We start from the raw sequence: 13,415 nt of genomic DNA, 5'->3' as shown, positions 1-13,415 counted from the left end.
ACAGGAGATATAGAAGACATTTTGTCAAGCAGAGTCAAGTCATTTTTATTTGTATAGCGCCTATCACAACACAAATCGTCAAAGCAGCTTTACAGAAGATCAGGCATTAACAGAAAATTAAACCACAATATCTCTAGTCTTAGAATCATCATTGTGTAATTAGATAAAATACGATTGTGAATTGTGTTTAAAAATAAGTAATTAAATAATAATTGTATTTATAACCCCCAGTGAGCAAGCCACGATTGTGGCAAGGAACACAAAACTCCATAAGATGTTGATTAATGGAGAAAAATAACTTTGGGAGAAACCAGACTCGCTGTGGGGACCAGTTCCTCTCTGGCTAACATCATGAATATAATGTCAATATTACTTATGTATAGTGCAAGTAATGGTTTAAAATTATTATTATGAAATTAACTTAAATTAAAAGTAAGTGTTAAGGGCAAGTGTTTAAACAAAGATTTTGTATGAACTGTACGATTAATGACTAATGTCTTTGAAGTCCATCCTGGAATAACTGCAGAAGTTCACATAGATGCAATTGTCCTGGTTAGTTGGCAATTAATTGATTGTCGATGTATTCCATTTCAAGAGTGTTGTCCATCATTAGACCGAGGGGATGCAGGCAGAGATCAGTTAGGTGCATCGCAGTTCAAACTGGCCGGTAATTTAGGTTAGGTCTTTCCCAAGTCCGAGGTTCAGACAATGGCATATGAAGTATCCCAATTATCTCATCAATTCATCCTCTGAATTCCATCATATTAGACTGCAGAGATGTTTGGCTGACAGCGGCACTTAGCAGTTGAGTCCAACACGAAGCAGGTATGGAGCTGGATCCAGCCGGTTCTGGTGACCTCAGTATATGAGTCACAAGGTTGAGACAGGGAAACAAATAGAATAATATTAGCATAGATGCCATTCAATTTATTGCAGAGTTATAGATCACGATACATTTTTCTGGTTCACGCTGACCTAACTAAAGCAGCCTAATTGTGAGGTGAAGATAAGGTGTATGCCTAGCTAAATAGGAGTCTTTAGACTAGACTTAAACTAGGTGAGTGTGTCTGCATCTCGAACAGCGTTAGGGAGACTATTCCATAGTTTAGGAGCCAAATATGAAAAGGATCTACCTCCTTTTGTGGATTTTGATATTCTAAGAACTATAAACGGGACAGAATTTTGCGATCGTAATGAATGTGATGGAATATAACGTGGTAGAATGTCACTTAAGTATTACGGAGCTAGACCATTCAAAGCTTTGTATGTAGTTAGAAGAATTTTAAAATTAATATGAAATTTAACAGGTAGCCAATGTAACAATGATAAAATGGGGCTAATATGATCATATTTCTTGGTTCTAGTCAGCATTCTGGCTGCTGCATTTTGAACTAATTGAAGTTTATTTATTGATCTTGCTGGACATCCTCCCAGTAATGTTTTACAGTAATCCAGTCTTGAGGTCATGAACGCATTAATTCGTTTTCACCATCAGCGACAGAGAGCATGTGTCGTAATTTAGCAATATTTCTTAGGTGGAAGAATGCCGTTCTACAAACATTGGTAATTTGATTTTCAAAGTAGATATTGGAATCAAATATAACACTGAATTTCTTCGCTGTTGAAGACACTGTAACAGCACATTCATCGAGAGTCAAATTATATTTTAGTGGCTTGTAGAGGTTTTTGGTCCAGTAATTAGTACCTCTTTTTTTCGGAATTGAATAGAAGAAAATTTCTGCCCATCCTATCTTTTATTTCATTGATACAATCTGCTGATTTGGAGAATTGTGAAATCTCATCAGGTTTTGAAGAAATATAAACTTGGGAATCATTGACATAACAGTGGAAACTTATTCCACGATTCCTGATAATATCTCCCAGGGGAAGAATATACAAGGAGAAAAGCAGGAGAAAAGCCTAAAACTGATCCCTGTGGCACTCCATACTTTACTTTTGTTTGGTTTGACATTTCCTGTTTACACATACAAAGTGGTAGCAGTCTGCTAAATACGACCTAAACCATGCTAATGCAACTCCACAAATGCCAACATAATTCTCTAGCCTATTCAAGAGAATATTGGGATCTATCATGTTGAATGCATAACTAAGATCTAAAAACAATAGAAGTGAAATGCAGCCGCGATCAGATGATAAGAGCAAGTCATATGTAACTCTGATAAGTGCAGTCCCTGTCCTGTGATGAGGCCTAAATCCTGACTGAAATTGTTCATATATACCATTTCTCTTTAGAAATGAACATATTTGGGAGGATACTACCTTTTGTAGTATTTTCAACATAATGGGAGATTTGAAATCGGTCTATAATTAGCCAGTTCTCCAAGATCAAGTTGTGGCTTCTTAATAAGTGGTTTGATAACTGCCATTTTAAAGTTTACATTTACATTTTACATTTATGCATTTGGCAGACGCTTTTATCCAAAGCGACTTACAGTGCAATTATTACAGGGACAATCCCCCCGGAACAACCTGGAGTTAAGTGCCTTGCTCAAGGACACAATGGTGGTGGCCGTGGGGTTAGAACCAGCGACCTTCTGATTAACAGCCCTGTGCTTTAGCCACTACGCCACCACCACTCCAAAGTTTCTTGGTACATGTCCTAAGGATAGAGAGGAGTTAATAGTATTAAGAAGAGGTTCTGAGATTACTTTTAAGAGCTTAGTTGGTATTGGATCTAAGATACATGCTTTGGCTTTGATGTTTCGAAAAGTTTTTTTTAGCTCTTCATGACCTATGACAGAAGGATTAAAGTTGCACGTGAGGAAAATTATGAGACACTGTTTTCTGAGGTACTGTGACAGATGATTGAATAATTATTCCAATTTTATTTTGGGTTATTTAAATTTTATCAGTAAAGAAATTCATGAAGTCATTACTCTAGTGCTGTGACAAATTTTCTGGTTCTGTTGAGGCTTTATTCCTAACCAATTTAGCCACAGTACTGAATAAACACCTAGGATTGCTGTGGTTATTTTCTATGAGTTTGCTAAAATATGCTGACCTGGCAGCTTTTAGTGCCTGTCTGTAGCTACAGACACTATCCTTCCATGCACCTCAAAATAGCTCTAATTTTGTATCCATCCACTTGCGCTCTATTTTCCGAGCTCCTCTCTATTGAGAGCATGAGTGTGAACATTGTTCTATGGTGCAGAGCTTTTTTCTTTAATTTACTTTAATAGAAGGGTGGCGACACAAGAGCACTAGAGTTGACTGTGTTTATATTTTCTGTTATTTCATAAATTTCTTCTAGTCTTTGGGGTTTACTGAGTGTATGAGATAGATTTGGAAGATTATTAGTGAAGCTATCTTTAGTGGTCAAAATAATAGTTCTACCTGAACGATAGCGTGGTGTAGATTGAGTAACATTAGCTGATCGCAGCACCCAAGAGACAAGGTAATGATCCGAGATGTCATCGCTCTGAGGCAGAATTTCTATAGTATCAACACCAACTCATATGACAGAATTAAATCTAGTGTATGATTATGGTGATGAGTTGGTCTGGTTACATTTTGTCTGACTACAAGAGAGTTGACAATATCAATAAGTGCAAATTCACCAAGGAAATCAGAATAAGGCCCAGGTGATCAGTATACAGTATATACATGTACATACTGTATATACATCTATATGTATATACAGTATATACTGTAGCAAGGGTAAAATACAACAGTGTTTTTATTTATTGACGGTGTCACATTAAGCGTTATTTGTTCAAAAGAATTAAATGTATATCCTGTCTTCTGAGTAACACCAAAAGCTTCACTGTAAATTGTAGCAACACCTCCTCCTCGACCAGTAGATGAGGCTCATGTTTATAACAATAGCCTGGGGAAGTAGATTCATTTAAACTAATATATTAATCCGGTTTAATCCAGGTTTCAATTAAACAGAGCACATCCAAAATAATATCTGTAATAATTTCATTTACAATGAATGCTTTGGTAGAAAGAGATCTAATGTTTAGTAGCCCTATCTTAATATGATGTTTATCTTTAATTGTTTTGTTCAAGTTTGATAATCATTTTTTTCTGAATGATTTATTGAGAGTTTTGTGTTTGGTAGTTTGGGGGAACAGCAATCACCAATAAAAGGGCTCTTTCAACATCATTTTCAGTGGGTGCATCACTGAGTGGGGAGAATAGATTGGAAACCCTAACAGGAATGGGAGAGTGGTGTTGCTTTGCTAAGCAAGTATGCCGCTGAGACGTCACTCATATGCCCTGCTGCGGGGGCTCTACAGCCAGAACCAAAGTGTGTGTTGCTTGCTGTTCTACCCACATCCGAAACAGAATCTACCGGCTTCGCTTTCTCACTGACCTCCACTAGCTTTCGGATGTGTGTCTCTAACTCATTAAACTTCTCCGTCAGCCTGACTAATTCCTTACATTTATCACATGTGAATCTCTCACTGCTGATGGAAGAAGCTATTGTAAACATGTGACATGCAATGCAGGTAGAAATAACATGAGCGGATGCCATGACTTACCGCAATTGACTGTTGTTGTTGTTTGTAGTTGCTGATCAGTGTTATGGTTGTTCTTGATAAGTAGTGCTTTGAGATCGATGCAATAATCCGTGTAACACAGAGGAGAAAAATGGGTGCGTGCTGTAAAATGCACATAGTTTAACCGCGATAAAAATATAAAGCGGATGCACGCGGAAAATGCAGTTTAACTGTGATAAAAATAGAAAGCGGATGCACGCAGAAAATGCACGCAGTTGAATCACGATAAGAGAATAATGTGGGGGGAAACCCAATGTGTGCTGAAAAATGGCAGATGTTAAGGATTAAAAGCTGAAAACAAACAGATAAGCGATTCTAAAAAAGCTAGCAGGCTACATATACAGACTAGAGCTAGGTGCCAGCAAAAACAGGTAAAATATATGAGAATAGATGAAACAGCAGAAAAGAGAAAAAACCTGAAACACGCAGTAAAAGGAAAAAGGATTAAATGACGAACGTATGAGATTAAGAATAAGCAATGCTAAGCAGGCTACAAACAATTGTGCAGTGTGCCGTCAGCAATAGGAAGTCCACAAGCACTTACCAAAACCCATTGTTAACAACAGTGATAAACATAGTGGTTTTGCATGCTGTGCGTGTTGTACTTGAATAGTAGCTGTTGTTAGCTAGGAGATTGAACTGCACTTCATTGACAGTTAAGCAAGCATCTCACTAGCTGCTTTTTCCAGTGATTTTCAGGTGTTAGCTTCATATACATAATTAGCATCTCTCAGTGGGAGGTTTTAATCACTTGACCGTCGGGACTCTCTGCTGAGTTAATGGCTTGAAGGATTGAAAAAAACACATCTGGTTTGCTTGAAATTATCACTGGATGTGCATAGGCCAGATAAATGTCACCAAGTCATTGACTAATGAGTGCAGTTCATGTACGACAGAGAACTGCCGCTCACAGGATATTTTTTGCTTTTGGCACCATTCGGAGTGAATTCTTGAGACTGCTGTGCATGAAAATCCCAGGAGATCAGTAGTTACAGAAATACTCAAACCAGTCCGTCTGGCACTAACTAACTATTTCTCTCTCCCACTGCATTGACCATTTCCCTCTCTTTTCAATTTTATAGTGTTTTTTTTGTTGGGGGTAATACACTGTTACAGGAAGTACCCCCTATTTTAATCATTATTGTTTCCCTGTCCCCTCCCAGATTCAGGAAGGCTGGGATGAACTGCCGGCAGACGGGGCATAAGGCACGCCCTCCCCCAGGGAAGGGGGGTGTACATCATGCCGGGGACTCCCCGGCCTGAGAAAACAAGGGAGGAATGTGACAGGGCGGAGGGCGGGGCGATGTGATTCTACACAGCAGGTCCCTTATCAGGCAAGCCTCCAAGAGGGATAAAGGCAGACTGCGGACGGTGGTGCGACAGAGAGAGAGTGTTAACAGGCATCTGTGCATCATATGTTTATGTTTGTGTCTTTTTGGTTTAAGTTCCTTATTAAAAATATTTTTACATTGTCAAGCCGGTTCTCGTCTCCTCCTTACCATTAATCCCTTTACAGTTAGCAATTCACAATGAATGTAATTTTACTGTGTGAGGCATAAACATGTAACTGCAGCATATAACTTTCAAAAGTGTGGCAAAGGGCATTTTTTAAATAAAAAACGGTATCAACCCATCTTAGCGTTAAAAAATTGGTGATCAGTATCGGCCCTCAATATTCTGAACGATGCACCACTATCTATAACTGAATATTTTTAATTAATGATTTGTGTAAAACTGTAATAGGTTATTGAAGAACCACTCAGTGCTGTGAACAGGTTTTTATTTGAGGATTACTCACTGCAGTGCACTGCCTGAGCAGGCACGACTGTTTCATCCGCCCTGGTCCACCAAATTTCTTCATGTCCTTGCAGAAGTGGCACTCGCCGCACTCGGTCCGCATACAGGCTTGACAGCGCCGGCAGCGTGTCCGTCGCCGCCGCGCCCCTCCTAGCACCTTACTGCCTGACATCGCCTCTGCATTCAACTGAAAATAGAAATTTTGCATAAATAAATAAAACATCAACAGTTTAGAGATTTGACTCATCAGATGGCAGAAGTCTGAGATGAACACTTTTACAATCCAACAAGCCAAAAGAAAATAACTGGAAACTGATAATAATGCAGTCATATTTTCAACTGAAATAAAAAAGAATCTGTTATTAAAAGCACAGTAGGATAGCAGTTTAAATCAATCCTTGTCATTTATGGTTATTTAACATTGAGGATGGTTTAACTGATTAATAGCTGGCTTAAGTGTCTTAACGTTCAGTTTATCGGTTTGACCAACCTGGGCTCAAACTGGTGACTTCCGGGTTATGAGTCTAGACTACTTACAAAGTATTTTTGGTTTTATGCTTTAAGATCTTATGAACTAAACTAGGGATGCACCGATCCTAAACCTGGATCAGTATCGGCTTCGATACTGATGTTTTCAACCGGATCGGGTATCCGAAGATTTTTTATTTAAAGTCTCTTGAAGACATATAGCTTTGTGAATCTTCAAATGCTGCATTTAATAAATAAATATATAGTCTGCATGTGCAGCACGCTTACATTTAGCATGTAAATGAGCGGTGCTCAGTTGTGTGTGTGTGTCTCTCTCTCTCTCTCTCTCTCTCACACACTCACACACACACACACACACACACACACACACACACACACACACATCACGTGCAGGCTGAAGTCTGTTTTCAGCTCTCAGAGCTCCACACAAAATACATCTCAAAAGTAAATGCTCGATAGCCCAACCCTTACCCTTCAACAAAAAATTTTAATTCAGTCATTGTTTACTAAACCTTATTATGTTATAAGCCCATATGACTTTTAAATTTGTTTTTAATACAAATGGAGACATTTAGAAAAAAAATTGTGCTCAGTGATGTCATACAATGGCAGTTTATAGTGACGGCCACTTCAACCTTCAAAGCGAATGCAAAAGTATAATAAGAAGTCTAATAATTTATTGTATGTGACTTTGGTGAGAAACAAACCAAAATCTAATGTATTATTTAGTGAAAATCTTTACCAACCGTTGTTCTCCTGTGTGCATTCATGAGAGTGCACAAGAGTAACAGAATACAAAGTCCCCGCTTGCAAGAGCTAAAACTCTTTTTTGTTTTTTTTTATCTAAAAAACATTACAAATCTGTTGTTACAGCGATAGTAACAACAGAACACTATTCAGCTGCAATAAACCAGGACCCAGTTTCTTGTACATTGATTAGGGAATTATATGGATTTCTTAGTTGATGATTTGACCCAATCTTTATTGAATCTAAAACTTTGTAATAATTTTTCATGCATTAACTACAGGGATGTCTGTCTGCATAGACCTGGGTTCTTTTTGCACTTTACAGTTCAAGAGAACTAAATAAAGGAGCCATTAGAAACGTGTACAACTTATATAAAAAAAATAAAAATAAAAAAGTTCACAGGCTTAAAAAAAAGAGCTTTTATACCCTTGTACATTAGAGATAATTATATTGAAATAATAGTAAGAAACATTATGCTAATTAAAATCAGGATATACAATTACAAATTATTTGAACAACATATGAGACATTAAAATAAAAAAAAATTCTGCAAATTAAAAGTAACAGCTACAGATTTAATTTATTCACAGCTCCTCAACCTTTTTTCTTTATTTTAGCCGCTTTGTCTGTGTTTTCATAAAGGGGGTATTATGCAAAATTCACTTTTACATGGTGTTTGTACATCAATGATAGTCGGCAGTCTGTGTACACAACCACCCTACAATGTTAAAAGTCCACCCACTCTTGCTTATTTTTCTATTAATCAAAAAAAGTGTTAAAATGAATGGTTTTCGTTTCTGTTCTAACGTGTCAGGCCTTTGCCCACGACTGGTGACGGACTCCACCCTATTATCATATATCCTCCCCTGAGTGATCTACACACAGTCCGCCACTTTTTTTTCAGTGAGAAGAATAATGTCTCAGCTTTGTAAGCGTCATAATTGTTCTGTTGTTGGCTGTAAAAGTGAACGAGTCTTCATGTGCTCCCAGCATCAGAGCTACTGAAGACGCAATGGACAAGTTTTGTTTTTGAAGGAAATGTGCCCCAAAACATACAAAAATGTGTGTGTTTGTGCAAATCATTTTACAACGGACTGCTTTGTGAATGAGTGGTCAATATAAAGCAGGATTTTCAAACAATTTGATTCCCAAGCATGGATCAGTACCAACTGTTCGTGTTCCAGCTTTATATACTGAAGATGTTATTATCACACTTTATATTTTGTGAACGTTTGCAAATCACCTTTACGAATGTGCTTGTTAGCTGATTCCACGGCTAATGCTGCTAAAATTAGCATTGTCTCTGATTTTATTCACGGAGACCAGTTATATATAAATATATTCATACATGTATGGCTGAACAACTCTGGTGTTTACGCTGTCAGCCATATTGGTTCTGATTTGTTGTAGCTGTAGAAGCAAGAAGCAAGAGCTGTAAAAGCATAGCCCTCTTTCAGAAAGGCAGTGGGGAGCAGCAGCTCATTTGCATTTAAAGAGACACACACAAAACCAGTGTTTTTTTGATTCCACCCAAAAAGAGGCATTTATAACATGGTATAATAAATTATCCGTGGGGTATTTTTAGTTAAACTTCACAGACACATTCTGTGGACACCTGAGACTTATATTGCACCTTGTAAAAAGGGGCATAATAGGTCTCCTTTAAGACTTTCCTCCAAATTTTCAGTTTGGCCAGCGTGCACATTAATGTTGACAGCTCTCTATGAATTAAATAATACAGAAATATCTAGTAGTATAAATGTAACTACTTTATAGGCCTATTTATTTTATGTATATATTTACAATACACATGTAAAAAATAATAAATCCATAATATAAGGGTATATCAATAATGTAATAATTTGTATATAATTAATATTTTTACTTAGTGTATGGCATCTTTAATATTGGTCTGCTGTCGTCAACCAATCGATGGTTTCAACTGGTCATGGTTTCAAGTATCAATATATGTGCCCTTTTCAATAAACACAGGAATGCACATTTATCTCAGACAACTCAATCCAGATATTTTAATCAATCCGCTCATAGGTTTGAAGAACAGAATTAGCTAGAGAGGAATTATCACGATTAGAAGATCTGAAATACGTCTTATCCTCTCAGATGTATTAAGCGATGTACAAAGAACAGGGTCCTGAGAACAAAACATGTCTGAAGAGTTTGAAGACACAGACGTGATGCATTTCTATGGACAGCATTATTTGTTTGAACCGAAGTACTCAGACATCGAACAGAGAAATGGAAGAGGCTGAGGAAGCAGCACTAAAAGTCTACAAGAAATTGATCGTTTTCAGAATAGAATTCTACCACACCACTCTTACCAATTCTGTTATACATAGATAAGACAGATGTACTAAGGATGTGCCAGGGTGGTCGACTAATCTTGGGCCCTATGTAATCAGTTTTTTTTTCTCAAAACTCTGTTTTCCATTAAATTTTTTCTGAAATCCATGTTTTAAATTTTAATTTAGTTTTATCATCTGTAACATGACAATCTCCTCCCCTGATGTCAGCAACGCCCCACCCCTTGAATCACACACCCTTCGTAGCCTCCCGAAAGGAGTGGACAGAAGAGAGAGGAGGGGGGGAAGTGACTAGGCCTATTCTCCGATTTGGTGGTGCGTGATGAGGCGCACCTGAAGTTAGTTAAGATTCTTATCACCGCTGCCATTAAATCCAAGCACGCCTCTCCTCGTTAGACCGGCCTCTTCACGCTGGTATCATCGCAGGTCCAAGAATGGATCAGTGAAGTGTATGGCGCTAATCTGATGCGTCAACGGACCTGCAACCTGGAATGCCGCCAATCCAATTTTTCAATCAATCCAATGATTCGCTGCTTCTGCACAATCCACTGCAAAAAGGTGTTGGAGAAACTAATCAACTGGCAAACAGTTATTGTGCTCTTTTACTCATCTCACACACTACAACTCAATGCAAACATGCAGTAAATAAATAATATAGAAGGTGTAAACATATTCTTTCTTTTTAGAATATTTATGTAATGTGCTGATACATCATTTTATTTCATATAGATCGTGTTTTGTCTTAATGAACATTATTTAATATGTGTAGGCCTATTACTGTGCCTGTTATATTATCAAGAGTTCCAGATATTAAAATAGCAATGAGGTTCCAGATTTAGTTTGGACTAAGCTCAAAAATATCATATAAAAAGACTCTTTAAAATGCAATGATTTACTACAAGTGTAGAACAATGAATTGCAAAACATTGCCACTATTTTTACTGCAAGGATAAAATAACAAAGTATTCCTGTCACAATGCTCTTTTTCTCACCATGCACAAGAGAACCTGAATTCAATACAAATATGCACTAATGAAATCTCAGTGCTCCAGACTAAAAACATGACTTAGGAGCCATCAAATGTTTAGTAAACAGTATAGTTGAGAAGATAAGTTTGCATTCCCTTTTGTCTCATAAATGTTCACACCTCATTCATCCATCCATCCATCCATCCATCCATCGTCAACCGCTTATCCTGTGTACAGGGTCGCGGGGGGCTGGAGCCTATCCCAGCTAACATTGGGCGAAAGGCGGGGGACACCCTGGACAGGTCGCCAGTCCATCGCAGGGCCACACATAGACAGACATACACACACTCACCTCCACATCCACACCTAGGGCAATTTTTTTTGGAGACACCAATTAACCTAGCCTGCATGTCTTTTGGATGGTGGGAGGAAGCCGGAGTACCCTGAGAGAACCCACGCAGACACGGGGAGAACATGCAAACTCCACACAGAAAGGCCGGGGCAACCAGGGTTTGAACCCACAACCTTCTTGCTGTGAGGCGACAGTGCTAACCGCTGCACCACCGTGCCGCCTTCACCTCATTCATAATTTATACAAATATAAGAGATAAAATATATTTTTTTCTAATTTAGTACTGCTTTTCAGAATATACATGACAGATACTTACATAAAGTATAGTATGCGTACAGTAGTGTTGTCTTCTTTAGCATCAATGAATGTTCTCAACAGTTATATTTACATATATATGTGGAGGTGAGATTGTAGTCGTGCGCACATCTGGGGAGAGAGCGCCCATCCACCTGAGATTAATTAACTAATTACCATCTCTATGTTCACAGAGAGATTCGGGGGAGATACAAAGATGGCCAGTTCACAGAGAGAGGAGAGAGACAGGCAGACTAAAGTCTTTGTGTCTGTTCCCTGAGGGAGAGTCTTGTGTTGTCTGAAGCTGAAAAACTGTCTGTTTATTTGAGTGACGCTGGCCGTTTGTCTTATGTTTTGAGTGAAGCTGTATAGAGATTGCTGGTTGTGAATAAACGGACTCTCGTGAACTGTGGAAACCGTTACACTGGTGCCGAAACCTGGGATAAGGCGGAAGGTACGCTGCTATGGAGTCGTCTTCGCCACTGGGGGAAGAGTTTCAATCCCTCGCAGCATTCACCTGGCGCAACACCAAGCCCTCATTGATCTGTGGGCAGAGCAGCAACAGTGCTTCGAGGCACTCCTTCGAGGCCAAGAGGGGGACCGAAGGGGCATTGCGGAGTATGCAGCGATCCCCCATGTGATGCTGGCGATGATGAGCCAGTGGCCTTTCTGGAACTCTTCGAGCAGACGGCCAAAGCTCTGGAATGGCCACGGGCGAAGTGGGCAGTCCACCTCCTACCGCTGCTGACCGGGGAGGCCCAACTCATGGCCCAACAACTCCGGTCGACAACCTACTGAGGTACCCTGAGCTGAAGAAAGCCATCCTGCAGCGGGTCGGCTGCAGTCCCGAAGAGCACCGCCTGCAGTTCCAAACCCTGACGCTGAGCAAAGTCAGCCGGCCATTTGTCTTCGTTCAACAGCTCCAATGACTTCTGGCCAAGGACCCCAGCGTCACCGGGGGCGTCAATCGATCACGTGGTACTGGAACAATTCATGCCAAGCTACCGAAAGGAACTGTGGAGTGGGTCCAATGCCACCGACCAGCGTCTCTAGATGAAGCAGTGCAGTTGGCAGAGGACCATTTAGAGGCATACCTTGGGGCCGTCAAGCCTCCCTCCCCCTCCTCTCCTTTTCCATTCCCCCGTAAAAGGTGGGACAATCCCCCAAGCCGGAGCCATTTACGTCAACTGTGCATCAGGATGATGTAAGGGAGGGGGAAGGCTCGGCTTCCCCAGCCTTTAGGGGATATTCCCACTGGGGATTTCCCTTTGGAAAAGATGCAAGACGAGAATCTTAAGCACGCGTTTGACCAAGTGAAAGTAATTGATGGTCAGCGCCTTCAGCCCTGCATTGCACTCACATTTCCGTATTTCTCAATTATAAATGATCAGTTGTATCGAGTGAAGCAGGATACTCAGACAAAAGAAGATACAACCCAGTTGTTAGTAACAAGGAGTGTTGCAAATGTTGTTCCAGGTGGCTCATCTTAGTCCGATGGCAGGTCACTTGGGACAGGGGAAAACAATAAGATGTCTCATGGCCCGTTTCTATTGGCAGGCATTCGTGAGGATGTCCGCCGACCACTCCAAAAGCGCTATTGCACCCTCTTCCGTTGATCAAGGTTCTTTTTGACAGAGTTGGCATGGACCTCATCGGGCCAGTTGAATGGTCAGCGTGCGGGCATCGCTTTATGTTGGTTCTGGTGGACTATGCAACACGATACCTGGAAGCGTAGTGTTGCGGATGCACGCTTCAGAATAATCTCCCAAGTGGGGATTTCAAAAGAAATGCTCACTGACCACGGCACTACTTTCATGCCACATACACTATACAAGCTGTATGAATTATTAGGTATTAAATTGATTCGGACAAGTGTGTACCATCCACAAATGGATGGCTTGGTCGAACCATTTAATGAGA

The 13,415-nt window shown here is 39.8% G+C and overlaps 1 protein-coding gene across 2 annotated transcripts in view; it reads right to left on the bottom strand.

The window, feature by feature from the left end:
* LOC127620366 (F-box/LRR-repeat protein 19-like) overlaps positions 1-13,415 on the bottom strand; it is an 82,500-nt gene that overhangs the window by 61,881 nt on the left and 7,204 nt on the right. The window contains exons 1-2 of one of the 2 annotated variants that reach the window (XM_052093578.1): positions 10,215-10,340; positions 6,325-6,510 (exon numbers count right to left, since the gene is read on the bottom strand). In XM_052093578.1, coding sequence (XP_051949538.1) covers positions 6,325-6,495 — 171 coding nt within the window. In that variant the 5' untranslated portion in view covers positions 6,496-6,510; positions 10,215-10,340. Of the gene's footprint in view, positions 1-6,324; positions 6,511-10,214; positions 10,341-13,415 lie in introns of those variants that run through there. The other variant, XM_052093577.1, reaches the window with a different exon arrangement.

The sequence above is a fragment of the Xyrauchen texanus genome, chromosome 26 (genome assembly GCF_025860055.1).
Source record: "Xyrauchen texanus isolate HMW12.3.18 chromosome 26, RBS_HiC_50CHRs, whole genome shotgun sequence".
Classification (NCBI taxonomy): domain Eukaryota; kingdom Metazoa; phylum Chordata; class Actinopteri; order Cypriniformes; family Catostomidae; genus Xyrauchen; species Xyrauchen texanus.
The sequence above is the reverse complement of the archived record's forward strand: the minus strand, read 5'-3'. Positions and strand labels throughout refer to the sequence as shown.